The following is a 26,437-nucleotide window of genomic DNA, read 5'->3' as shown; positions in this document are numbered from 1 at the left end:
ATGGACAGAGGAGGGAGGGGAACCTGAAACAAAACATTACTTTGGATGCCAGATGTATCCAAAGTGCTCTTTGTGCCAAGAGTGTTGCCAGAGGCATCCTATGGCATGCATATCTGTGCCAGCAGCATCATGTGCTCAGGAGTCTCCTGTGACATGAAATTCCCAATTTCCACTGCCTGCTACACTTTGATTCATACCACCAAATAGTTCAGGACATGAACTGAGGCTTGCTTCTGGCTGAACTACATAGAAAGATGCATTCCAGGAACTCCAATCCTATTATCAAAACAGCCATACCAAGGTAAAACAATCAAGATCGGAGTTGAATCCTTACACAAATTGTTTTGTCTTACAAGTCCTCTTCTCTTCTGAAGCACTGAAACAGACAGCAGGGATAAGGAATGAAAAATATGATTTCAGACAGATTTACCTCTCAAGTTAACAGAATTCTAGTCCGTTTGTTCACGTGTCATGCAGTCGTTGGAGTTACATGTTATGCGCTCCTCTCGGTACAGCAGATCACACAACAGGAGGTGTTAAGTGCATTTTAGCTACTTATAACACTTTCACATCCATTTTCCATCACAAATAGTTTGTCTGTTGATCTACAGAGATTTGCACAGGGCATCCTCAGGCAGGAATGCAGCCACTATGTGCTGCCTGAGATCGCGACATAAATGCCACAACAGGGGAAAATGATGTGGATGCAAAGAAAACAACAAATCTCACATTCACCACATTTGACTCCAGGAAGTCTGAAAGCATCCTGTGAAAGTCAGAGCTGCTGTAAGAAGTGTAAGAACCAGGCTCCAATTTTCATGTCTTCAACCCAGTTACTACATGACTGGCTGGATCAGCAGCCTCCACACTCTTGTTCTGTAAAAACTTCCAGCTCATTAGTGAATTTCAACTGTAACTGACACCAGGCTACAGATGTTAAAGATAACTACATTCCTGAGAGTTTTTATGGCCACTGGATAAGCTGGAGTGACGCAGTTTAAAAAAAAAATAAAAGCTGTAGATTTTCTCTTGCCTGCCTAATAAATCAGCACACAGGCAGCTGAGCAGCCCACACTGTCAGTCATGCCACCTGCTGCGTCTTCTCCAGGCGGCCATTAGGGGACATGGCAGGAGAATATTTGGGACGCAGGAGAAGGTCAAAAGCAATACACTGGGGAAGAAGTACAGAAATTGTAAGGTCAGAATGGGTAAGAAACATAGATTGTAATTCACCTTCTTATGAAGTAACATCAGTTTTGTACTATTTCCAAAACAGACAAGCAAATACAGTACTCAATACATCACAAGTACAGATGTATGTTAGAAGTTATTTTCTACTAGGCTAGCTACAAGGCAAAATCAGAGGAAAAAAAGTTTTATTTGATCCAACGTCCAGTTTCAGGGGGCTGTTTAATCACTCACTCTTCTACCCAAGAGCTGACCAAACTTTGGTCAGTCTGAGGCAAGCTTGATGGGAAATGTAAGCTGGCATATACCAGCATCGACCTTTCCCTCCTCCTCTTCCAACTATTCGGATCATCCCCCAAAAAAGTTTTTTCTTTTGCTCTTTAACATATGGAAAATGTTTTGCTCTATCCTCCCTTGAGCTGGCAAACAGAAGATCTCAAAGTCAGCAACACTGATTTTTAGCAGCAGAGTTGCTAAAAGCAACCTGATTCCAAAGCAGAACAAGTGGAACAGATGAGAACAAGGTACAGACAGAATTAAGCAAGCATCATTTTCAGGTAATATTGCCTCCTCCCCACCATTTCCCAAGATTAGTGGGAGAAGGCTTAGATAATAGCCTAATATTTTGATGACTACTCTCTCCATAACAGTTCATAGAGAAAGAGCAATATTTATTTTGTGCTTATGTTTATTTTCACAATAGCAGTCAAAGTGCAGCATAACAGGTCTATCTCCTGCAGTTTACAATAAGAACAACACTTCCCCAGTGATGGCTTAACAGTACCAAATAAACATCAGTCCTGGAGAAATAGATATCGGCCATAATCAAAACCACAGATTTTTTAATGGTGTTGCATACAAAACATGAACTAGGATGAGAAACCTGAAGAATACATGCCCAGGGTCCTTCATCGCCACTGATTACAATGGACTCTTGTAAAATCAATGAACATACGGATATTATAATTAAGAAATATACAAGAAAGTTAGGCTAAACAGGTTATCACGCTAAAGAAAAATGGATGGAAAGCTTACCCTCACCCTGGGCTTGCTGAGAAGACTTCAAGAAGAACCATCTCCAAAAGAGATCCTTCCCCACTGGTAGACAGCTTTAAATGGGGTCGAGGAGAGGTGGAGCCAGGCTCCACCCCCCTCCAGTACCACAGGTGAATTGCCTTCAGCTGTGCTCCTGTGGCTGACTCATTGCTCACCTCAGCCAATCAATCAGAGGTTCAGGCTGTGATTCAGCAGTTCCCATACAACTCTACAGTAACTTTTCAGAAAAAAATAAAACCAACAACAACCTGGCTAGTCACAATAACTATAGTAATTACAATAACTGAGATGATTGCAATTACTACAGCTGAGAGATAGGGTTCAGCATGTGCACAAACCTTAGAAAGTTAATAGAATCTGGTAGTTGGGTGGTACAATTCATCTGAAGAGGACATGAAAAGTCAGGCTCTACTGCTGAGTGATTTATATGTCAGATATATGTTCATTTACATTCTTGCATTATATTCATTGCCTCACAGGAGCACACTCATGCTGGTTTCCAGCTAACTGCTTAAAAGCCCATAAAACAACCTACATCTGTAAAAAGTGTTACACCTATGTTTACAAACATATTCTCATCAATGTAAACAAACAGGAAAGACAGAACTATTAAAAAAAAGCACCAAGACAACACCAATGTAACATTACACAAAGGAGCAATACATAAAATCCTGTTCTCTATAGTTACAACATTACTACTAATACTACTTTAGTATATGAGCTATATACTATAGGAGCTACATGGGACTACTAAAACTCATAAATTTCTAGAAAGTTAGCTTATATTGTTAACCTAGCAAACACTAGTGTAAGTACAGCATTTATCACCCAATAGGTTGTACAGTTTACAACATTCTAAAGCAACTTCCCAGCAAAGTATAGCGATACAAAAAAAAACTGTTAATACATTGCTGTGTTTTATTTCATCTTTTTTTAAAGTGGGAAATAGAAGTCATTAATGTTAATAGTGCCAAACACCTAATGGAAATATTTGTCAGCCTACACGATACTTTGTGAAAGTGCTACTTAATTACTCCAGGAAAAAGGGAGATAACGCCAGGTTTAGTATGTTTTTATGTCAGTGCAATGCTTGTACTAGAAATGATTACAGTGTTAGTAATGAAATACATAATATTACAAGATGGAATAGTGATTTGTTATCAGTCAACAAAACACTTGCAAATAACCGTGACCATGGTTACGTTAAACATCAGCATTAGAACATGCTGCACCTGCTGCAGGTAATACCAGTGATCTACTGAAAGCAGAAAAAAAAAAAAAAAAAAAACACCACAGTACTTAGGAGTAGAATCAATTAAAATGTAGGCATGATTTTTATTATTTTTTCTTATTTGGCGTTCCATCAGATGTAACAGAAAGGAGCCTCGTCAAAATACAAACAACTAAAGCCCTGCAAGACAGCTAGCACCATCCTACAAATATCTCACCATATCATGCAGAGAGACAAGAACAATCACTTGACCAGGCTTGGGCATAGGCATAAAGGGTTTCATCCTAGCTCCTGGCAGCCAGTGAAAGCTTCACTATGAAGTTACAGTGAGAGTGAGGTACAGCTCATGCTTATTACAATATTGGTTTTGTGCTTTTTTGCTAAGCATGTACTTACTTGACAGTAAATATAAATTCCTGCTATAATTACAATGTTACAGTGATTAATGGCATGAGAGTTCAAATGAGACCAGTCTTAAAACAAACACAAACCTAACTAAACTTGTATTGGCATAACCGCCGGCAGAGGACATGTTGTTCAGTTTTATTTATTTCATGCAAATGCACGTTCCTATGGCCAACCAGTGACACTGCAAGTGTTCCCACTTTAAGTGGGAAGCCAAGATTGAGGCTCAGAATTGGTCTTCTGCTTTCCTGCCTGGGAACATGGAAACAATAGCTCCTGACAGCAATCAAGCTATGCAAAACCTGGAACACCAGGCTCTTTATCCCAATGATCACTTTAAGAACCAGGCAAGATCTTTCTGGCAAGATCACCTTGCCAGAAACAACAATAGATGAAAGTGGATAGAAAACAAACTAAATCATATTTATTTAGATGAAGAACAGTTTGAAGATGAACAGGAAAGATGAATTCTAAATTGAATCACACCACTGGAAATAGAGATCGAGTTCACTAGAATTACTCCTTCTGTAAGAAGTTGCAGCTCATAATCTGGATGCACAGTTCATGAACATGAGTGTTCTTTAGTCCTTTCTGCTTAAGGTTATGTCATTTCTAGTTAGGTTAGATAAAAAGAAAGAACAAGTATGTCTGTTAGTGATTATAAGGCTAGGAAAAAAAATGCACTTTGCTAAATAGAGAGGAACAAGAAAAACATTCACAAATTTTGTCAAGGAAACTCTCATGTGCTTAAATTAAGTCTCTTCTATCAGATTCGACATTGATACTGAAGAAAAAAAAAAAAAGTCAGTTGTTCAGTCTACAGAATTGAGTACAAGCCAGCGAGAACACTGAATGACCTTTCATTAGTAAGAACGTAATATTCCTCCCTTGTCATTTGTGTTTTGAAATTACATCGGAATATTTGTTTTAGTTCTTATTTTGGAATCATGTCATTTCATAACCACACTTATTCTAACTTTTCCATAACTACATCCGACAGTCCATAACCCCAGTCTCATTGCAATAAAAATTCTGCAAGTAGGCTCAGTTCAGCAGAATCAAATTTATAACATCAATAAATCTCTGAAATCCAAGACAGCATCTCTAAGCAGTGCAATATCTAAACCTTAGCTCCGTTTTACAAACACATTAATCATGAACAGATTGAACAGGACCATAGTAAAGGGATCGTCATCTGCATCTATCTGATTTCTTTTCAATGGTTGATGAAACATTCTTAAAGCAAACTTCTCCATTATTTCCACCACACTTTGCCAAAGCTTTCTGGCAGACTCCGCTATTCAGATACTCACGTGAAAACAAAGTATCACTCAGTGCCAGACAACCACCTCAGATCTCCCCTTCCACCACCACCACCGATTCCTTAGTGTTGCTGAATTCTCAAAGCAGACTAAGCTGCAAACCAGATTTGTGCCTATGTAAGCACATAGCACAGCTTTCCAGGAGTGAATTTCCAGACCAAAGGAGGTAATTGCAAAGACTCAGCATTTGTACACTTCAGTTCCTTTTAGAGTTTTTATTTCACATTAGATTCAATCTGGTCCCATGCACCAAATTTGCTTTTTGTTGGGTAGCAAAGTGAAACTTACAACCCAGTTTTGCTTTGTCTGGAACAAATCCAGTCAACAGACATGCTGTGCGACCATTTTGATGTGAATAAGGAGCTAAAGAGAATAATTAGAACAGTCATCTCAAGTTCATGCTTCTGACCAGAACACACTACTACTGTAGACAAGCTCCCAGTCACAATTCTCTACCTAATGTCAAGTCCTGCTGTCAGCCAAGGACAGCAGATGAAGATGTTCATAATGGGCAATCTAGTACTCTGTGACCATAGAACAGGTAGAAGAAATGAGGGTATAATACGAAAAAGTAGTCTGTGCTTCTCCATAATCCAACTGAATACCTCAAATTGCTGTCCTCCTTTCAACTTGCTCATTAGACCTAGACTGAAACCAGGTCCTCCATGGCCTAAGGCTCACCCCATCTCTTCCTCAACAAGCTTCTCAGTGACTTTGTTCCTTTTCCCCCTACGCTAGCTTTAATTAGAGTGGAAATTTAAGGTCATCCCTCCTGTAAGCTTCCCACCAATCTGAGCAACTTTTTAACTCTCATTTTTTCAATCCAAAATTGAGGCTGCAGCAGATCTGCACATGCAGCACTTAAGTATAGTAATGATGGTGAAAGAACAGATGAGGAAAAGGAGGTGGCAGCCTGTGGCAGCCTGGAAATGAACCAGGACTGAAGCTATCTGGATAAGAAAGAACCTCATATGAGTTTGGCAATTAGAGAATGGATAGCATTACCCATCAGTCAGGAGATCACAAGAAGGAAGATAAAGAGAGATCTAACAGGATGCACAGAGAGACAGAAATCATTTCCAGACAGTGAAGTTGCCAGCGATAGAATGAAAACATTATGGAAAGCACTACATACAGTGTAGAAAAAGTGAGGGGAAAAAAAAAAATACATACAACAGATGCGATAAATCACATGGCTACTTTTTTCCCATTAGAAAAACCCAAAATACACTTTGGCTTCACCTTAACAAAGAGGTGCTTCTCAAAAACATGCCACAGAATCTTCAATTTAATGTTAAATAAACTTTCCGTAGAGCTGGAGGTGTATGCAGCAAAGCTAAGGCTCAGCAACAGTTAATACAGTTTCATTGAGCTACTTTATAAAGTATAGGTCTAATAAATGAAAAAAAGCATATAGATTTCAAGTCCAAATTAAAAATCAGTGAAAAGCAAAAATAAAATGAACACATAAAATATTTTTAACTTACGTGTGTTTTCACATTCATTCCATTTTGAAAAATGAAGCTATTACTTTTAAGTCTCTCCTCCAACAAATGTACTTGTGTTAAGAAGGGGGAAAGAAAAGATATCTACAGTTGCTTTTTTGTTACTCAATCCTATTCTAACAGCTTTGCCCGTAATGAAAAAGTGGCCCAGTATTTGCTACAGAACCACAAGTAGACAAGGATTTTCTCTTCAAAAGTGATTAGGTATTTCTGAAAGCAGGTGTTACCAATAAGAAACCATTTTGCAGCACTGTTTTCAGTTTTCCACAAAGCTTTAGCAGTAAAAACATAAAAAGACTTAAGCTCTATTTAAAATGCAATGCGAGAGTAGGCAATAATAGTTTTTATAGTTAAAGATCTGTTAAAAGGTCCTAGATTGTCTTTGTATGATAAACACTGTAAGACAGCCAAGAAACTGAGACACTCACTACTGAATTTAAAAGGCAAAACAAAAGAACTAAGTCTTTTACAATTAAAAAAAAAAAAAAAAAAATCATCACAAAGCATAAATCAAAAGTCATAGTTACTTAGAATCTGCATATAAAATCCTTGGAGAAGTAAACCACTTCCATCATAGCACAGAAAAAATTAAAGGTTAAAAATTTAGACCACTGGTGACGAGTTCAACCCACATCTATCTTCCATTGACTGAGAACAGTTAAGTTAGAGAATCCCACACATTTACAGACAGACTATAGAAATTAATTATTTGAAGTTTAGCCTGATAACAAAGATAATCTGGGTTTATAAGGAATATACTTTAACACCCTGGTCTCAAAGAGAGGATGTGTGTTCTCTTCCCCCATATCTACTTCTCCTTCACCTCTTTAAACTTCAATACTTTCAACAGCCAAAGGTAATTTGATAACCTTTTTTTTTTTTTTTTTTTTGACACAGCCTCTAAAATAACAATAGAATATTTTAGAGGATTTCACCTCTTTGGGAAGACTTTACTTTCAAAAAAAGAGATCCTTCAAATATCTGTCAGATCTCAGCAATCTGCTTTTCAATATTTTATTTCTTCATAAGTAACTCAGCTGGAATTTTCAGTGATGCCTAAAGCAATCAGCTGCTTGTTTCTATTATCCCTAATATACATACATATGTGTGTGTGTGTATATATATATATACACACATGTGTATAACTTACCTACTTTCTTCTTTCTACTTCTCTGGCCAAACACAATATATAGGAGAAAAATCAAAGCTGCATTAATCTGCCAAAATTTTATCATCTTCAGGACTGTCGACACAAATCTAAGAAAACTTTAAAAGCAATCAATAGTTTTATGGGGTGAGGGTGGATTTTTGCTATTTGTAATGCTGCATGATCTCCCACAGTATCCTTACCAGAATGCTTGTGGGTTTGGTAATGCAGTCACTCTTTCTAGGGTCCCTTATCAGAAATCAAAGGTCTCTTTCTATTACGCTTCAAACAAAGATATTCAGCATGGAATACTATAACCAGCTGAAGCTATGTTAGTAGATACAACATAACTCTACAAACACGAGTCTGATGTATTCCTTCCCCCACCCCATTTCCTGTACTAAAATCTGTCATCCGATGGAAAAAAATGATAACTGCATTCCAACAACACTAAAAGAAGTTTGCTCTGTGGTGTTTGAGGATCCATTTGAAACAAAACTCTTTCACTGCTTCTGCACACACCTACTTAGTATTTCATACTCCCCTTGAATAAGACAATAAAAAGGAAAAAATACATTAAAACCCAACAGGCTTTTTAAGTGACTGGAAAACAGCACCACAATTCTACAGTCAACTCAAAATTTGTCCAGGTATTCTTGGATCTCTTATGTGATAACACCCAGCTTGACCCTCCTGATCATCAAGGAATACTATTAAAGATCTTCAAACAGTTATAAACAAGCGTACTAGTGAGCCACAGATGGTCAAAGACTGAAATAATCTTTCCTGTATTTAACTTCACCTTAAACATCTTCCAGATCTTTAATCCTAAATTAAATAAAAGGCAGTGAAAGGCTTTGGATCTAGTCTAGCTTCAGCAGTGGTCCCTCTCAATGCAAGGGATGCCAAATAACTAGCGTAAGAATAAACATATTCAACACGCTTAACATCCATAGTTGCAACTCTTCTCCAACTCATTTTCAGGATACAAACCTGACCCCAAGCCATTTTGAAATGTGTTGAAGCAAACAATCATCCATTCTGTTAAGCTAGACCTCTGCTTATAAAACCTTCATTTCCCAAAAGCCTGTAACATTCTATTCTTTCCTGAAAGACAACTGTTTTTACTCAGCTCGGCAAAAGACTGGCCATATATGGACAACACCAAAGACAACAAATGGCTCTTTTCCGAGTGTATTATCAAACCAGGAAATTAGGCATCCGAGGTACTCTTCCTTACTTACTCTGCCAGGGCAGAGAGGAAACATTCATGAGTTTGTCAATCATCCCATTTCACACGAAGGTGAACGGATGCTTTTCCTTTATAGCTTTAGCAGCAATCCCCAAGCCAGCCTGGTAGAAGATTAAAGCCCTCACACAGTCACATGAGATAACAGTGCTAACAGTGATAGTTGAAGGTACATGGCAAACAAATGCATCCTCTAGGACTTGGCACGGGAGAGAAGAAATTAAAATCACACATCAATAAATTCAGCAGCCCAAAGAATGGGAACAGGAAGAAATCAAATCCTTTATCTGTTACTCAGTAAAGCCTTAGACATTTCTATACCATTGCTAATATTTAAGTCCAGTGTTATATAAACCTGAAGCCTGAAGAATGCTATCCGTATGACACATTTTGCCCTTCCACACTGAATCAACAATTGTACTCACTTTCTTTAATAAGAAAACATCTATACAAGGAATCCATATCTGAACAGCTCTGAAAAACAGATTTAAGGTCCACATAGGTTAAAACTTCCTAAGCAGATCAAGGAATACAGTCTTTCCTTCACACTGGAAAGCCTGCAAAGAAACCCCTTCCAGAAAGTCAGCTCAGCTGCCCAGAAACTCAGTGGCAGGCCAGATTATGCCTTTTTAAGCTGCAAAAAAGGAAATGATTAAGGAAGCAGTAAAATGTAAGTGCACCATAAAAGGCATTTACCAGAAAACTAGCTGCTGTCTGCAATAAAGAATGTGCCTTATTTACACACACGCGGGAAAATTAAAAAAAAAAAAAAAAAAAAACAACAACCACATCATAGTCCCAATAACATATATAAGAGTATCATAGTAAAACAGTATCACACAAATATGAACAGCTACTGGCAGAATCTCTTTCAGACACTCAAGCAGGTGAGACTGCATCTCTTCAATGAAAAAATATGAATTGATGTGTCACACTATGTTTGTTTTGTTGTTTTTCTTTCTTTCATCTCCCTCTTTTGTCAGAAAATTCCTTATTATCCCTTCCATTTCTTGATGTCCCAATTGCCTTTTCAGCTATGTTTATTTTATGACCAATAAGGAAATTATGGAATTATATCACATTTCATTTAAATACTATCTTGTTCTTTTCTGTTTTCCTCCTATTGATGTATCTAGCACATATCAATCTTTCAAAGTACACTTTGCAGTAAAGTCAACCATCCTCTTATGCTGCCAGCATTAGTCGAGACAATAAATAGCCATAAGACAGCTACTTAAAACGGTCATGGAATGGTAACTGTTAGATAAAAATTCATTGTATTTCTCACAATGAATGTAACTTTAAAACAAACAAACAAACAAACAAACAAAAACCCTCTTGCTGAAGATTCTACAATTATTACCAGTGGGAGGAATCAACCAGTACATGCAGGAGGTCTTGGAAGGAGAAGAATCCATCGCAATAGGTCAAGTTTATATTGGTAGAATACTGTTACTAGCATTCAGTAGTATTTTACCTACTTCCCCTACCTTCCACCAGTTGCCCAGCTTCTACATGAACGATACTCAAGAATTCAGTACAGTAAATCAGTAAAGAATATACATTCAATAAATCTAATCTGTGCATAGCTTAAAATCAGCAAGTAAGTATGCAGAAGGGAACAGGTAATCAACCAAAATTACAGCTCTTAAAAGCAGTTTTCCCCTCCCTTATTTTGATGATTAAATCAGTCAGACAGTGGACCACTTCATCTGCTCAGTGCTCCACTTGGAGATACCACAGCACAGAAAAACAGATATGTGAGTAAGAACTGAAAAACCAAAGAATGGTAAACTAGTTTACAATGATATATGGACTGCCACAAGTCCATCAGTCAAGAAAAAAACGGAAAGTCAAAAGTCAGGAAAATTAAACAAAATTCAAGATAAATCTAGCAAATGCTTGAACACAAAATAGCACAAACTGTTGTTACATGTTGATCTGGAAGATAAAAAAAGTCAGAAATATGCTGAAGCCATTCATTTCCTGAAATATGGCATCTTCTGCTTTTCCTTTGCAAAGGAGAAAAATGCAGTTAAATATAATGAACTAAAGCGTACTAACAAGTCAAATATAGAAGTCAAAACTGCCTGTTGGGGCAGTTCCACTATGCTTCCTTCAAACCTGGTATCTCTCTTCCCTTGACCATTATTCTAGCAGTTTTCCCATGTGTGTGCACATTTCTGTGAGTTAGGGTGCTTGGATGGCATGCTTCCACAAATGTCCCCCCAAAATAAAATAAATTACACTGACGGACTTTCAACCCTGAGCATTGCCAAGCTGGCTGAAGGGCAAATGAGGAGCTGCCTGTCTGCAGAACCTGAACAAAAGGTCTGTATATTTGTTCTAATATTCCAACTGCTATAATAACGGTACTGTCCTTAACATAATGTTAATATCTTGTCATAGACACTGGAAGAGTAAAAAGCCCGTTGTAAGCCCAAAACACAACTTTTGATTCAGAAGAGCCCCTTTAATATACTCAGCGTGCTGCCCTTTTTACAACCTCTATTCAATGTTTTGTTTTCTTAAAACCTGCTTAAGGAAAAACCTCTCTTAAAATTGCATCTTTGTCGTAAACAGGAACTGCAGACTTGGTGAAGGAGAGGTGTTTTCCGCCATCTGTCAGACACGCACATAAGGAAAGATGAGCAGCAGAGCTGTGTAAATTACATTAGAAAAACACATCGCCACTGCCACTTTTAACACCCTCCTTTTCTCTTCATTTCCATTTTCTTTGTAAACACAAAAGGCACTTTGTTCCCTTAAGCTGGTGCCAATTTACAATTCTTCAGAATGGCTATGTGAAAAACTTAACTGTTTAATATGATTCGAATGACACAAAAAAAAAAAAGCAACTCACTGGACTGACAATAGTTTCAGATGAGATTGCTATGAAGTAGAAACTGTGTGCACCAGCCTGCAAAAGCAAACTGTGATAAAGAACAAAGCTTTCACTGGTTTAACATGATTTATTCATTAGTTCAGACCACCCAATAGTGTCCTTTCAAGTTTATTTTCCTCAAATCCAAAAACTAAATCAGTTTTCATTTAATTCACAAACGCAGCTAGAGATATATCACCCTCGTAAAAAAAAAAAAATCTATTTGAAATGTTTATATGAACATACATTTGTGTGCAAGTGTTCCATTCTTGTCAGTGAATCCCATTCATTTAATGAGTTTTAATGGAATTTGAGTTGCAAAAACATCTTTGGCCTAGAAAAACGAATAGCCATGAAATGACCATAAAAAGAACAAATATCTTCAAGCTGTTAAACAAAACAAGCTAGGTTTTTATAACAAAATCATTTAATCATTTTATCCTACTGCTTTTAAACCACTTCTAGAAGTTTTCTCCAGCAAGATTTACTTGACCACTGGGTGACTTGCCCTACGGCATACAGTATGAGGGCTGCTCTCAAAGTAATGCCTCCTATTTTAATTATGTTGATCCACAGCATCAAGGTGGATGTTGGTGGTAGGGTAGTAGAGGTTAATACACAATAAAGTGATTTGTATTAAGCAGTGCTGCAGCAGAGAGGATCAAGGTGATACTGTTTCAACTTAACACGTTTTAGTTTTGCCTAGGAGAGGAAACAACACATTTCCATCATAAAAGATATTACTAACAGCAGTAATACATATCAGATATTTAACCCATTTGAAGAACTTTTCTATCAAATTCATGCAGTGTTACACATTTAGCCTCTCCTGCTACATCAGTTAGTTAGCTCCCTGTCTCAGCATAATCTACAGAGGAAGAAATTAGAAGTTTTATTGAAATCAGATTTGTCTGTGAAATATTTCAAAATAAATTATCTTGTTTTGTTAAATAGTCCTCATGAATTAAAACTTCCAACACCGTTTTGAGGGACCAATGTCAGGAAATCAGATACAAAGCATGGACAATCAGGTACAACAAAAAGATCAAATGACAGAAGAAAATACCACAGCAACTGAAATCAATGACAAATCTTGCATTAAACTAAGCGGAGCTGCAATTTTGTTCTGTTTCCAGGAAACACAAATGCATTACATCAGTTGAGATGCACTTCCCATTACGATGACTCAATTGCAGAGTCCCTTGGTAAATTACACTGGAGAGGGAAGAAGCTACTGAGAACAGCACTGACCACTCCCCATGAAATGATGCTTTGTGTAAAAAACATAGTTTTGGGAATGCAAAGAAATTAGAGCCATCATTAATGCAACCTCAGTACTACTGAGAGAACTAATAAACATGCAATACACACACACACCCCCTTTTAGAAGGTCAAAAGAAGCAAAAAACACGCGATTCTCTTAATGTCTTTTCAAATCCAAAATCCAGCCCTTCAAATATATTTTGACCTCATGATCACTTCCAATCAAATCTGACTCAATTATACACATAGCCGATGAGTTAGCAGCTATGAAGATGAGAGATACATGAATGAAAGGCTGCTGAAAGACAATAGCAGCTCTGCCCACCTTATAAGGCAGCAGATGTTCCTTTAAGGTAAAAAGGCCAGGTAGAAAGAAGTGGCTGGAAAAATTTAAGAGAGAAGAAAAAGATCCAAGAACATCCAGACATCAGAATAACTAGCATCCCTGAACTGCTTGGTTTTTAGAAGTTAGTGGCCCTTGTCTTTCAACTCCTTTCATTTCAGTTGCTCCATCACAGGTGCAGAGATGAGCAGATTCCCAGAGTTCCAACAGATAAGCCATGCAAAGTAACTGAAAACCTGAAGACATAAAATAGGAGAGCAGTACTGATTGGGTGGTACCCAAATTATGCACTGCTCCAAAAAAAGAAAGCATTACAGCACTAAGATGACAGTATCTGTATTACACTATTTTCCCAAAGTAACTCATAATTGCATAGCTAATTGTTTTGTTTTTAGTCCAGCATTATTACCAAGCAAGTATCAAATAGAAATTAACTGCTAAAAAATTTCAAAAAATCCCAAAACTGAATTCAAAAAGCTCACTGAGCTGTGCATCAGCTGATACTACTGTGATGAGACTGAAGGACTAAAAGTTCTCATGCAGAGCTCCGCAGCCAAAAGACAAACACTAATAAAGGAACGTGTGTAATGTCTAGCAATAAAAGACAGGAAGTCGCTGTTACCCACGTTTTCACATGCAAATGACAGTGCATATTCTGAATAGCAACACAGGAAGGGATCAGCAACCAACATATAGACTGATTACATTACTTCACTATTACTGTATGATTTTAAACATGCTCATCTATTTCTTCTTATTTTTGCCCCTTATTGACCCTCTTCCTAAAGAGATAACAATCACTTTGAAGTTTAATAGCTCTGAAGTAACTTCACAAAGATTTCTCAACTGAAGCAAAGATGCAGGTTTGAGTTAAGTTAAAAAACATCCCTTTACAGAACAGAAGCTCTCCCTCAGTACAGCGTAATACTTCACTTCTTAACCTACTGCACAAGCTATATATAGAAAGAGCAGACTTCAACTTCCTTACCATTCCTCCTTCCAGATCCATAAGCACCAGAAGAACGGTTGTCAAACAAGAAATTCAAAAACCCCATTTCAGATGTGCTAGGGGAGAAGCATTCTCTTGGCACTGCAGAATGGCTAGGAACTTTGATTCGAATGCAAAGTTGCTAAAACAGGAATCTGCAAAGTGCTACAAGAGTAGTTCAACATTAAAAAAAAAGTACACATAGCTCAATGAACGAAAACAAACAAAACTTTGATTTGGATGCAAGATTAATGTAACAACATCAACATCATCTTGTCAACAAGAATCAAGGTTTGTCCCAGACGAGGTTACCATCAGCAAAAACTATCCAGTCACAGTGATGCTAGCTATGTTCACAGCATAGTCATGGCTAAAGCCACCCGAGACTATTCACGTTAAGAGATGTAGAGAAAGGACAGGCACTCCTGCTTGTGCCAGATTTATGCTTTAATAAACTGTTTGGGAGTGGGGGTGGAACTCACACAGGAACAAGGTAGATAAGCTATTAAATTACAAGTCAAGCTTACAGTAAAATACCAGACAGAACAGTAAAACTTTCAGTGACCTAAGAAAATAATGGTAAAAGACATGTCTTGAGATTGTCAAACAGCACTTAGCCAGTCAGTGAAGTAACAGTAAGGCACAGAAAGTGAAGAAACAAATTAAAAGGTTATCTGTAAGTACATTCAGTAAATACATAAGATTCACCGGACACCCTTTATATTGCCAATGGAAAGAAGGGAAAAAACAGTTAAGCAGAAAGAAAACATTTGTGACTTTAAAAGGAAAGATTAAAAAAAAATACTTTAAAAGCCCTAAATCTTGCATTTCACTGAAATCTTAAACATCCTTGAAAATACTTCTTCAAAATGCAACAATTTGCTGAGAGAGATTTACAGAGCTAGTTTTTCATCTACTCAAAAAGAAACCTCTCGTAGCTTTCCCTATAAAGATGAACATTTTCTTCTGTTGTAATCACATTCCTTTCAGCAATAAAAAATCTTAATTTTTTATTACCATTCCAATCTTCTTTCTGTTTCTACCCCTTTGATGCTAGTGCCATAGATGGATATGCCTCTATCATTTTTCTCCAGTATAAGACAGACACTATCAACACACGTTCTTCAGTCATCCCTGGTAAATGACAAACTTCATCTTCTCCTTACCCTATAAGCACTCATTTACAAACTTCCACAACTTCTAAGTCCCCCAAAGCAACAAGCTGAAAAAAAAAAAAAAAAAGCACAGACAAGCTAAATACTTGCAGTCAGGCAGCAAACCACATCCTCCAGCAACGGTTCCCAAGAGGTCTGGGTACATCTTTCATTCAAGACTATGTAGATGCTGCCACTGAGTCCTAAGAACAAGGTCCATAGCAACAAGATCTGCCCTAGTGCCACAAGTGGTACAAAGACTCCTCTGCTGGTCCATATGGCAATGTCCATGTACACGTAAATAAATCATGCTAGAGGTGTTCTCAAGCCACAGAATAAAGGAGTATAGTGCAGCTTGTGTTCAGACAGCCAATGCTTCTCCATGCAGGAGGCCAGGGGAGAAGAGCACTGTCCCCCCTGCCTTTTAGGAACGGTCACCCTTTAATTCCTCCCAGCTCTCAAGCAGACATCAAGCACAGGTCAAGGCTGAACCAGAGAGCACACTGAAAATCAAGCAGAATGGACAGGGCTAGAGCTGGAGCCCACAGTCTCTCTCTGCTTAAAAGTTTAAGTGCTGCATACAGAGCCAACAAAAGTCCAAAAAAGGTTTGAAAGAAACAGGCAATCTGCAAGCACATTCCTATTCCCAAGCAGCCAATGAATGTCCCTACAACACACAAGATCATCCTATTCTTCACCACAACAAGAGCTATGCCAGGAGTTGTAAAGGGAACATGCTGCTCTCTGAGACTGCAGGTCACCCATGCTCTCCAGTCTCCTTAAAGCATTTCTTAAAAGGACACCTCTAGTCCCAAGACCCTCTTGCATTCACAGTCGTGAACTGAAGGCCAAAGAGCTACGGTTCAGGTGAGAGTCATGAAAAGACAGCTCTCCCAGGAGTCTTCACCAATGAAAACTGATGCCTGAAGGAACAAAACAGCCAGGCACTTACAGAGAAAAGCGATTTGCTCACAAGTGTGAGACATAGAAGCCTGGCAGGATGAAACCTGAGTGCACTGGCTGAGGCAGTGCCTGTTTTGAGAACAGATTAGTTCAGCTTCCTGTTACATCAAACAGCAACTTTCATCAGTCCTATGTTCGCTTAAAAAAAAAAAATTGAAAAAATAGAAAAAACCCTACTGACATCACACTTAGGGCTGGGCAGAAAGTGGCAGATTAGGAAATACTATGAGTCACTGCAAATACAGAAGACATAGGAAGAGTTTTAGAAATGCTATGTAAAATTTAGTGTTATGGGGAAGAAAAAAAAAAAAAAAAAAAAAAAGGATAACAGGTAATACAAAGTGAACTACACCAGAACTAGAGTAACGGTGGTGGTCTGCTTTCAAACAAACAAGAAGTCATTGAAAGCAAGAACATTGTAAAAATGACAGGGTAAGACACAGGCAGGCTGCAGGAAGGAACAAGAGCGACACAATTCAGCAATCAAGAAGGAAATACGGGCTAAAATAAGCTGATGGGTGGACAAGAAGCTGAAAATACAGATAGAACTGAAAGAAAAAGAAAATGATGCAAAGAAAGCACAGATGACAGAGCTGTGCTCCCCAAAAGAAATCATTCTGGAGAAGTTTCCAAACTATCTATATATGCACAAAAGTAAAAATACAAAGAACAGTGTAAGAATGATTTCTCATAAACTTATCTTCAATGTGTTAGGAAAAAAGACTGCTGCTGGAATACAGAGGCACACAGGAATACATTTGAAGACAATTAGAACAGAGGGTCACAGCTTCAGCAGCCTTAAGTAAATAAGGCATTATGAAAGAAATACAATCGGGAAATAAAAAATAGGCCATGAAGCAAAGTACAAAAGAACAAACAGGATACACACTTGGCCACCACAGTCCAGCTAAGCATCCTATTCTCTGAACCAGCTGAACACCCCAGTGTTGCAGAAAGTGTTCTAAGATACCTAGGGCAAAGGAAGGTGCATCTTTCCTACCAATTATGAAATTTCCCCACAGGGTAAAACAAAGTAAACTATCATTAAGGTGGACATAGCAATGCTTGTCAGCAGCCAAACAAGGCTGCTATATTGGAGGTAAGTTCAAGATGAATCAGAATAATGAGAGACACAAGCTTTCTGTACAAAGTTATTAGAACTTAGAATGAAAAAGTTTTTCTTTCCTTTAGGAACTATTTCTGGCATGACTTCAGGGGATTTTTTTTTATTTTTTTTTAATGCAAGTGGAAGGGTAAGAGGAAGGAAGAATGCTGGAATTATTAACAGCTGAATAAACTTTGTTAAGAGAAGTACAGCTCAACTGCACAGGAGTTTGCTGATAATACAGAAACAAGAAATCAGATCAATAAGTACTAATGAAGGCATTAAATCTTCATGGTTTCCAGATGGGGGGTGGATTAACTGGTCTCATAGATCCTGATAGTCTCTTCTTTAGGTCCCAGCATTCAAGGTGAGATTAAAACCACTGCCTCTATGTTGACATTTTTTATTACTATTATAATTAGAAATCACTAAAACAAGTAGAAGTTCTTCTGAAGGCAGCAAGTAATACCCAGAAGCCTTCTATCTTCTTATTCTTGAGCCAGGACTACTTTATAAAGTCCTACAAGCGACAAAACAAAAGACTCCAATATTTTATTGTTAAAAGTCTCACTCACCTACATTAAAACTTGTTGTCAATGTGTTTTCTAATAGAATATAATATTCAGAAGCAAAGTAAAGGAAAAAAAAAAAATTTTTCTCCTTACTGCCAGCTATAAGATGCTCAGGATTGGGACTTCAGCAAGCTTTGAAAGGTGACAAACACTAGGAAAATTATATATAAAAGTAACTCCAAGAAAATGAGTTCCTTGTAAGTATGTAGACGATACACTTTTCAAAAGTAATTCATACTTCTGCCAAGATGCTTTTTCCTCTAAGAACATAATTAGGGCACTTCTAGGTTGGAAAAAAGCATTTTCAATCTGTACTAACAGTAATGATCAATTCATCAGTTTATGATGACAATTTAGAATTTATTACTCAGGATGTTCCTTTTGCAAAAATAAACACCACGAGAATTTTGGAACATTACTTTGTTAATAAAATCACGGCTGTGATTCTGATACCTACCTTTCGAACTTCCTCATGTGTTCAACACATCAAGACATTGTCTGGCATTGCAGAAGCCATAGTTTTCTATTAAAATCAGCCAAGTTGGTTCCTCCCACACCAATTATAACAGCTTGACAAGAAGTGGTGATGAAAAATCAGGAACATGTCACTTTCTCACAAGCTTTTAAAAAGAAGGGACCAGAACAAAGGGGACAAAAATCCTGCTTGAGTCAAAAAAGAACGGGGAAGGGGGGGGGGAGGGGGGGGGGGGGGGGCTGAAGAAAAAAAAAAAAAAAAAATGGCCATTTAAAGGAAGAGGTCAAAGCCGAGGCTTGATTTAACTCAGCTGCCACATCCAACCACATCAACTTGCCACATCCCACAAGATAAGTAAGGCTGAGCTGCAACAGCCTGCAGACCGGAGAACAAAGCGCTGGAAGGAGCTGTCAATCAGTAGGTGGCACTCTCCGAGCTCTGCCAGCACGGAACCGGGTACCAGCACAAGTCAGGACATTGCACAGTGATGTCTGGATCTTCAGGAGAAGTATTAACAAGAAACAACGAACGACTGTTACCATACCTGACGCCCACGGGAAACGCAATGGCTTAATTTCAATGTAAGACAGTAATCCTTGTACCTGCTCTCTTATGTTCTCAGGAATTACAGTTTCTGAGTGCAGTAAACATTCTCGATAGATATTGCTGAACACCAGTGTACTAAAACCAGCATCTCGCAAAATTATCCATTAAGAATGCCTGGGGTGCAGCCTTATAGCTACTTATGCAGATAGAAGTCGAATGGGTGAATGATAAAAAGGCACTTCTCAGCATTATAAAAACACTGCAAAATTATTTAAATTTCACTATAGCTGTTATAACAAATGGGATATACAACCAAATATTTTGGAATAATATATCAATTGCTACTCCTCTGATCTACACACTACTGAAAATACAACCCACGCATCCAAAAAAAAAAAACAAACCACAGTTGTTTTTAGAGTTCAAATCAATATAAGATTCGACAAAAATGAAAATGTTGTACAATAAAACAAGTGTCAAATTCTTAATTCCTGCAAATAGTCTGTCTTCATTTAACAATTCTAGGTTGTTTTGTATTTTAAATACCAATCCAAATCAACACGTGGTACTGCTCATTTGGTAAAGCAGTAAAGGAAAAGCAGATGTAGCAACAGACTTTGAGTACAGGTACTCGTAAATGAAACGGCCAGCAGAGGGAGTATAAAAATGAAATAAAAAATGAAATAAAAAATACAAATGGTTCTTTTTATATTTTGTTTTTCTAACGATCTTTGCTTTCTTTCAAAGGAATAACGTAAGAAGTGCAAAGCTCAACTTACGTGTTTTTAATACGTTCAAGTATTAAACATAATGACTGGAAAGTACAATATGCTTCCAAGCAGCACTAAAAAAAAATCTAGCTCGCATTAGCTCTGCCAAACTGAAAGACAAGTTTTATCACAAGCAAAATGAAACATCAATCAACAAGCTGCATAAACCATTTCCAGGTTGTAAACCCACAGACAGAGAAACTCAAGTTCTTATTTTACAAATCTAAAACGAAAGTTGTGTTTCAAGAACTGAGAGACAAGTACACCTAATGTATTTCTGTTATAATGCAAAATCCATGTTTACACTTTTCAGGTTCTCACCACGTGCAGCTGATGGCTGAAACACCAATAAAAGGAGGGAGGACATGAACGAGGTGGTTGGAGGCTGAGATGAGCAGTCACACCCCTCTCAAAAGTGACAGAGACCATGTCCTAAAGCACATGCATGCACGGGTGTCCCGCTGGTGCACCTGAAGCCAGGAGCAAGTTTACTGAACTAACCGGGCAGGCTTTCCTCCTTTCTAAGCTACAAGCGCTACATGCCCCCAGGCTGTCAGGCAAACAGTGACAGCAGAGCTGAGGAGACTACAGGACAAAGGATTCGTCATTTCATAAGTAAACTGCATACTTCATGGACAACCATTTGTATAAATACCAAACTCACCAACACTCCTGTGCTGTGAAGTGCATGCGTTCTCACAGGGTGGACTCACCTTCCACACCACTCCTCGTGGTCTGCTGTATGCATGAGCCCATTCTCCCTTCAACTGGAACAAGAGTGCCTCTGACGTGGTGATACGTGGTGATCCCAACCTCACCACTGCAACTACACTCAGCTTTAGCCATGCTTTTCTAACCCACAGAGCCAGGGGCCATTCTGTTTTCTGCATCAGCATCTGAATTTTAAGGATGGCTTAATTGCAAAACCAAACTCTGTCTACAAGAGATTCATTGCTGGAGATCATCAGTCGGCTGAGACAACCCTGACTGCAAGTAATAAAGACACAGATCAAAAGAAAGGGTCAAGCCAAGATTTACTTTCCCACCACCTAAGGTAACAAGAATACTTTTAACTTTATTCAAACTTCCATTGCTATTTTCTCCCACAATTACAGCTATTGCTACCTCTACTCTTAGTTTCACTCCAGCTCAAAGCCTTGGCACCTGTTACTGGTAGCTGCAGGAAACGCTGCATTGCTAAAAGAGCAAATGAACAACTCCATATAGAATATCAATACACTGATAATACTCCCAGCAAACAGGCAGCCCCCATATTGTAAAATACTCACACAGGGTTAATGGACGAAATGTGCTACACATGTGTGGCTCGTGAGATCTTCTGCGTAGAAGAAACGTGGGACATTGCCCTGGAAGCAAGACACGTCACAAAGCCCTGGTGTGCCTAGTGACAACCTGCAGTGCCCTAAGTGTGGCAGAACATCACTAAACAACTGGCCCAGGATGGTAGATTTTCTGTGTTTCCCAGAACACCATGTTTTGTACAAAGTCACAGACCTGAATAAAATCAAGAACACCACACACAGTTCATACAAGCCTCTGCAGCCCCATGTTTTAGTCAATCTTGAGGGGAAAAAAAAGTCACACATGGCACGTGGTGAGCAGAATTTAAAATTTTACTAGAATTAGTAACCTGATGATGAAATCCTGATTTGAGTGTGCACAAGTCAAATGAGGTCAGGCAAGAGGAACACACCTTGAGCAACTTCATTGTTTTCCGTCTTGAAGATCCTGCTAGGTCCCTTTTAAGTCTTCCCTCCCCAAGAGCTCATCTCAGTTCCCTACAGAACTCTTCAGTTTTCCTCTGTAAAAAATATTTTTACTTTTTTTTATTATTATTCTTTGGAGTGTATGTATATGTGTATGATCTGGATTCTAAAACAGTTCAAGAAACAGAAGTGATGAGATGCAGCACAGTACCTTCATTACTCCCTGTGATCTCACCTTGCAAACAACAGTGGTCTCCCAGCTGCCCTGTAGCAGGACTGGGCACGGCACTACAAGCAGCTGGACGAATGCTTACTGTAACTGAACGGGAGGCTATCTTGTCTGATTTTCCTCCACTCCCCTTTTGACAGCCTAGTTTCCTAGAGGAAATCAAATTTATGCAATCACTTGGTGAGGGCAGGAGCCTGACAGATATGTATATGCACACGTGGACGTCTGCCTGTCTGACCACACTGACACCTTCTCAGCCCATCAGCCAGTTTCAATCACGTCTGAGAGAAGAGCAGAGATAGCAGGCACTTGGGTCGTTGAAAGTTTCATGAGAACAGGCTGCAGCACACAGAGCAGTGCCTCCCCAGAGGGACGGGCTGCTTATCCTATTGGATGCCAGTGAAATCCCAGTGAAAGAATCGTGCTGCTGCTCTCCTGCCCACAGGAAAAACTCCAGCCAGAGGTCACAACCAGCCAAAGATGACCAGGTTTCTTCCACTCAAGCGTTCACAGAAAAGCTTACACTGAATTCATCACTACTTTTTAAATGGTGCTCTGAATAGAGCTGATGCTTTCCCTGCCTTCTTTGTCTTGATCTAGTGTAAGAGAGAACTGTTCCACACAATACACACTCCCCAGCATGCTCCCCAGGACTGCATATTTTACATCACTAGAGCTGTGATGCAGATGGGACTGGCACTCCACTCCTTTCAGAAATGGAGTACAAAAACTGGGGGCGCTTAAGGATCACTTTAGGCTTTGAAACTAACAAATACCATAGAACAAATATCATAGCTTGGGTTGGAAGGGACTTCAAAGATCAAACTCCAGCCCCTCTGCTGTGGGCAGGGTTGCCAGCCGCCAGATCAAGTACTAGATCAGATTGCCCAGGGCCCCATGCAACCTGGCCTTAAACACCTCCAGGGACGGAGCATCCACAGCCTCTCTGGACAACCTGTTCCAGCACCTCACCACTCTCTCAGTGAAAAACTTCCCTCTGACATCTAATCTAAATCTCCCCTCCTCTAGTTTAAAACCATTTCCCCTTATCCTATCTCCCTCTGCCCACATAAAACGTCGATTACCATCCTGTTTATAAAATCCCTTTAAATATTGGAAGGCCATAATGAGGTCAGCTGCAATCAGCTATTGCAGACAGTTTCAATGAGACAAAGCAGCATGTATGTGTCTATCTTTACACGCCTCCACCAGATAACAGAACAAGTACTACTGTGCTTCTTTAAGGAAGCTGTTAAGCAATAAGGCAAATAGTGAGGTCCAGCTGACACATCAGTATTTTTCATCACATCCACCAGACCCACATACAATGGGAACTAAATGTGTTTTCACCTGTAGCAAAAAAGCCATCTAATAAAAGTGACAATGTGCCAGTGTATTAAGATGCAAGTTTAGGGACACTATAATTTAGGAAATAGTCAGTTTAAAAAAAAAGAAAGAAAGAAACAGCTGATCGTGGTCATCCCAAGCACACAGACACGGGGAGACCAACGGTTCACTAGCACGTTTATTTCGGCCCCGAGCCCGCACCAAACGCCGCAGTCGTAGCAGCCCCCGGAGCTGCCCGTCCACAGCGAACAGCCGGGTGCTCGCCCTGCGCGAGCCCCAGCTCCAGCTCGACTCGGGTCGAGCCCTCCGGGACAGCCTAGGGGCGGGCGGCGGCGGCCCGGGCCGGCACTTTCCGAGGCGTTCCCCGAGGCCGAGCCGCCCTTACGGCCCGGGGCGCTCCGCGCGGCTCTCTGCCACGCGCCTTAGAGAAGGCGGCAGCGCCGCGCTCACCGCTCCTTCCCCGCCCGTCGCGGCCCGAGCAGCGCGGAGCCCCGCACGGTTCCTCCACGCTCGCCGCGCTCGGCATCGCGGCCGGTTCGGGAACGCGGAGCAGCTCGCGCGTGGCAGCGGGCTGACAGAGGACGGTGCGGTGCCGCACGTTTCGCCCCTCCCGGTCCTCCGCCGCCGTTCTTCAGCCAGGTGCCTTTAGCCTAACGCTTCTCTACGTCCACCTCCGGCGGTCGGGGCGGGTCCCCGCGTCCCGCTCCGCAGCGGATGAGACGCGCGCCAGGTGCGGGGCTGCCACGCGCCCGCGGAGCTCCGGCCGAGGCCGAGGCGGCGCCAGCAGGCGGCTGCCGCACGGCGCATCCCTTTGTCCGCGCATCCTCCTCGCGCCCGGCCCTTTGTGTCCCCGCTCACAAAGGAAAGCGCTGTCCCGAGCCCCCCCAACCCCAGCCGCCTCCCCGCCCCGGTACCTACTTGTGTTCAGGAAACAGTCCGTAAACCTCCTGAAGCAGCTGGCAGAATTAGATCCATCTTCCATGTCTGGCCCCGGGAGCAGGGGAGACGAGAAGGAGAAGAAGGCGCCTCGCAGCCGCCGAGCAGTCCCGCTCCCGCCGGGGCCGTCGCTTCCTCGGATCCCGTCGCCGCGGGCGGCCGCCGCTGCAGCGCCGAGGAAAGCGCAGGACCACGGGCTAGAGGCGGCCGCGGGGAGGAGGAGCCGCGGATGGTGCTGCCGGGGGCCGGCGGCCGCGGAGCGGAACAGCGAGCCCTGGATGGAGGGAGAAGAGAAGAGTCTCCTCCTGCCGCCGCCGCCGCCTGGATGGGCGATCAAGTGAGCCGCCGCCGCTCCGCCAGCATCTCTTCCTCCTCCTCCTTCCCTCCCTTGGAGACTCGTGAGGTTAAAGGAAAACGAGGAGGGGAAACGAGGAGGCGGCGGCAAGAAGTAAAACGAAGATGGAGAAGCGGAGGAGAAGGAGGGGATTGGAGCGAGGAGAGGAGCCGCCGCCGCTGCGGGGCCGATGCGGGCGGAGGCGGCGGGGGCAGTCCCTGCAGCGCGGCTCCCGCTGCTGCTGCCGGCGGCGGCTGTCAGGAGCAGAGCGAGGGAGCTGCGGGCAACCGAGCTGCCTCCGGGCGCGGGGGGGGGAGGAGACCCGCCGCTGCCTCCACCTCCGCCACCCCGGCCATGAGAGTGGGGCGGGCGGCGGCCGGAGCCGGGCTTTTCCCCGGGCGCCGCAGCCAGGGGGGCCGGGGGGCGGGATGAGAGCCGCTCCTCGGGGTTGGACATGCTTCCGCCCGGCCCTCTCTTGCGCGGCAGTTTAAGGCAGGACGCCGGGGAGGCGGCGCAGCGCCGGGAACGGGAGAAGCCGAGAGAGGACAGAACGCGGCGAGAGGCGGCCGCCGCCTCTCGGCCCTCGGCTCCCTCGCAGCGGCCCCGAAGCACGGTCACCTCCGCAGCGCGGCTCCCGCCCCCGAGTGCTCACATCCCGGTCCCCCTTTAGGCCGAGGGGGACGCGGCGCCGCCGAGCGCGAAGCGGTTCCGATCCCTTTTTTTAAAGTCCTCCGGTCCTCATGCTCCCACCTCACATGCAGAGCCAAAAAAAAAAAAAAGAAAGAAAGGAAGCGATCCGTATTTCCTTCCAGCGGTGCCACCGCTGCCCCGTACGTGCGTGCGCGGCTGCGGGCGGCAGCGAGAAGCGCCGCAGTGCCGCCGCCAGCCCCGGCCGCCGGAGAACGCCCACTGGCGGAGCGAGCGCTCCCGGGCCGCCCCTCAGCTCCAAGCTCCAGCGCTTACCTACAGGCAGCGCGGGAGGGACGCCGAGCAGAGACCCTCCCTATGCGGCCTCGCTATTTCAAATAGCTTCTCACAGGCTAGAGGCAGACGCCCCGCGGCGGGGAGCGGACCCCATTTTCTGTGGGGCCGCAGCCCCCATCCTACGCAGAGCGGCACGGCCGCCCCCGACGTCGCGCACTGCACGCTCCTGTCACCCTCCGGAGCACTCGTCGGGCACTGCCCGCCGCCACCCCTCACCCTGCCCTGCCCCAGGGCGGAGGCACTACTCCAACCCTCGGCCCCGCCGCCGACTTCGCACTCCGCTGGCGAGCCAACTCGCCGTGCCGGCGGGGGGATCCGTGCACGGGAGGTGCCGACCGCCCCGCCTCACGCCGCCGGGCGCGGCCCTCTGGCCGGCGGCACGGCGCCTCAGTGGGTCTCGCCCCGCAGCGTTCAGAGGGGACGGCCGCCGGGGGACAGCCGGCTCGAGGGGAAGCCGAGGGGTGGCCTGAAACGGCGAGGGGTCGGGGGCCGCTCCTGGAGCTTCCGTCGCCCGGATTTCGTTGTCGCCCCAAAGCCGCCGTGCACTGCGCGCCGGCCGCGGCCGGGAGAGAGGCGGGAGCCCGAAGAGCGAGTTACCTGGGCAGGTGCTCGGCCTCTCCCCGCTCAGCCCCGTTTCCTGCCGTACCTGCGGGTCGTTAGAAGCCGTTGTCCCGCGCCGGCCGCCCGCTGACGGGGCGAAGAGCAGCGAGCGGC

At 42.3% G+C, this 26,437-nt stretch overlaps 1 protein-coding gene across 2 annotated transcripts in view; it reads right to left on the bottom strand.

Annotated features, from left to right (window-relative positions):
* The window catches only part of PDE10A (phosphodiesterase 10A), a 161,500-nt gene extending 135,858 nt beyond the window's left edge, over positions 1–25,642 (bottom strand). Inside the window, exon 1 of one of the 2 annotated variants that reach the window (XM_085219878.1) lies at positions 24,388–25,642. In XM_085219878.1, the coding sequence (XP_085076004.1) occupies positions 24,388–25,195 (808 nt within the window). In that variant the 5' untranslated portion in view covers positions 25,196–25,642. The remainder of the gene's footprint in view (positions 1–24,387) is intronic. The other variant, XM_085219877.1, reaches the window with a different exon arrangement.
* Between the last annotated feature and the right edge of the window lie 795 nt (positions 25,643–26,437).

This window comes from Meleagris gallopavo, chromosome 2, assembly GCF_905368555.1.
Source record: "Meleagris gallopavo chromosome 2, MGAL_WU_HG_1.1, whole genome shotgun sequence".
Taxonomy (NCBI): Eukaryota; Metazoa; Chordata; class Aves; order Galliformes; family Phasianidae; genus Meleagris; species Meleagris gallopavo.
The sequence above is the reverse complement of the archived record's forward strand: the minus strand, read 5'-3'. Positions and strand labels throughout refer to the sequence as shown.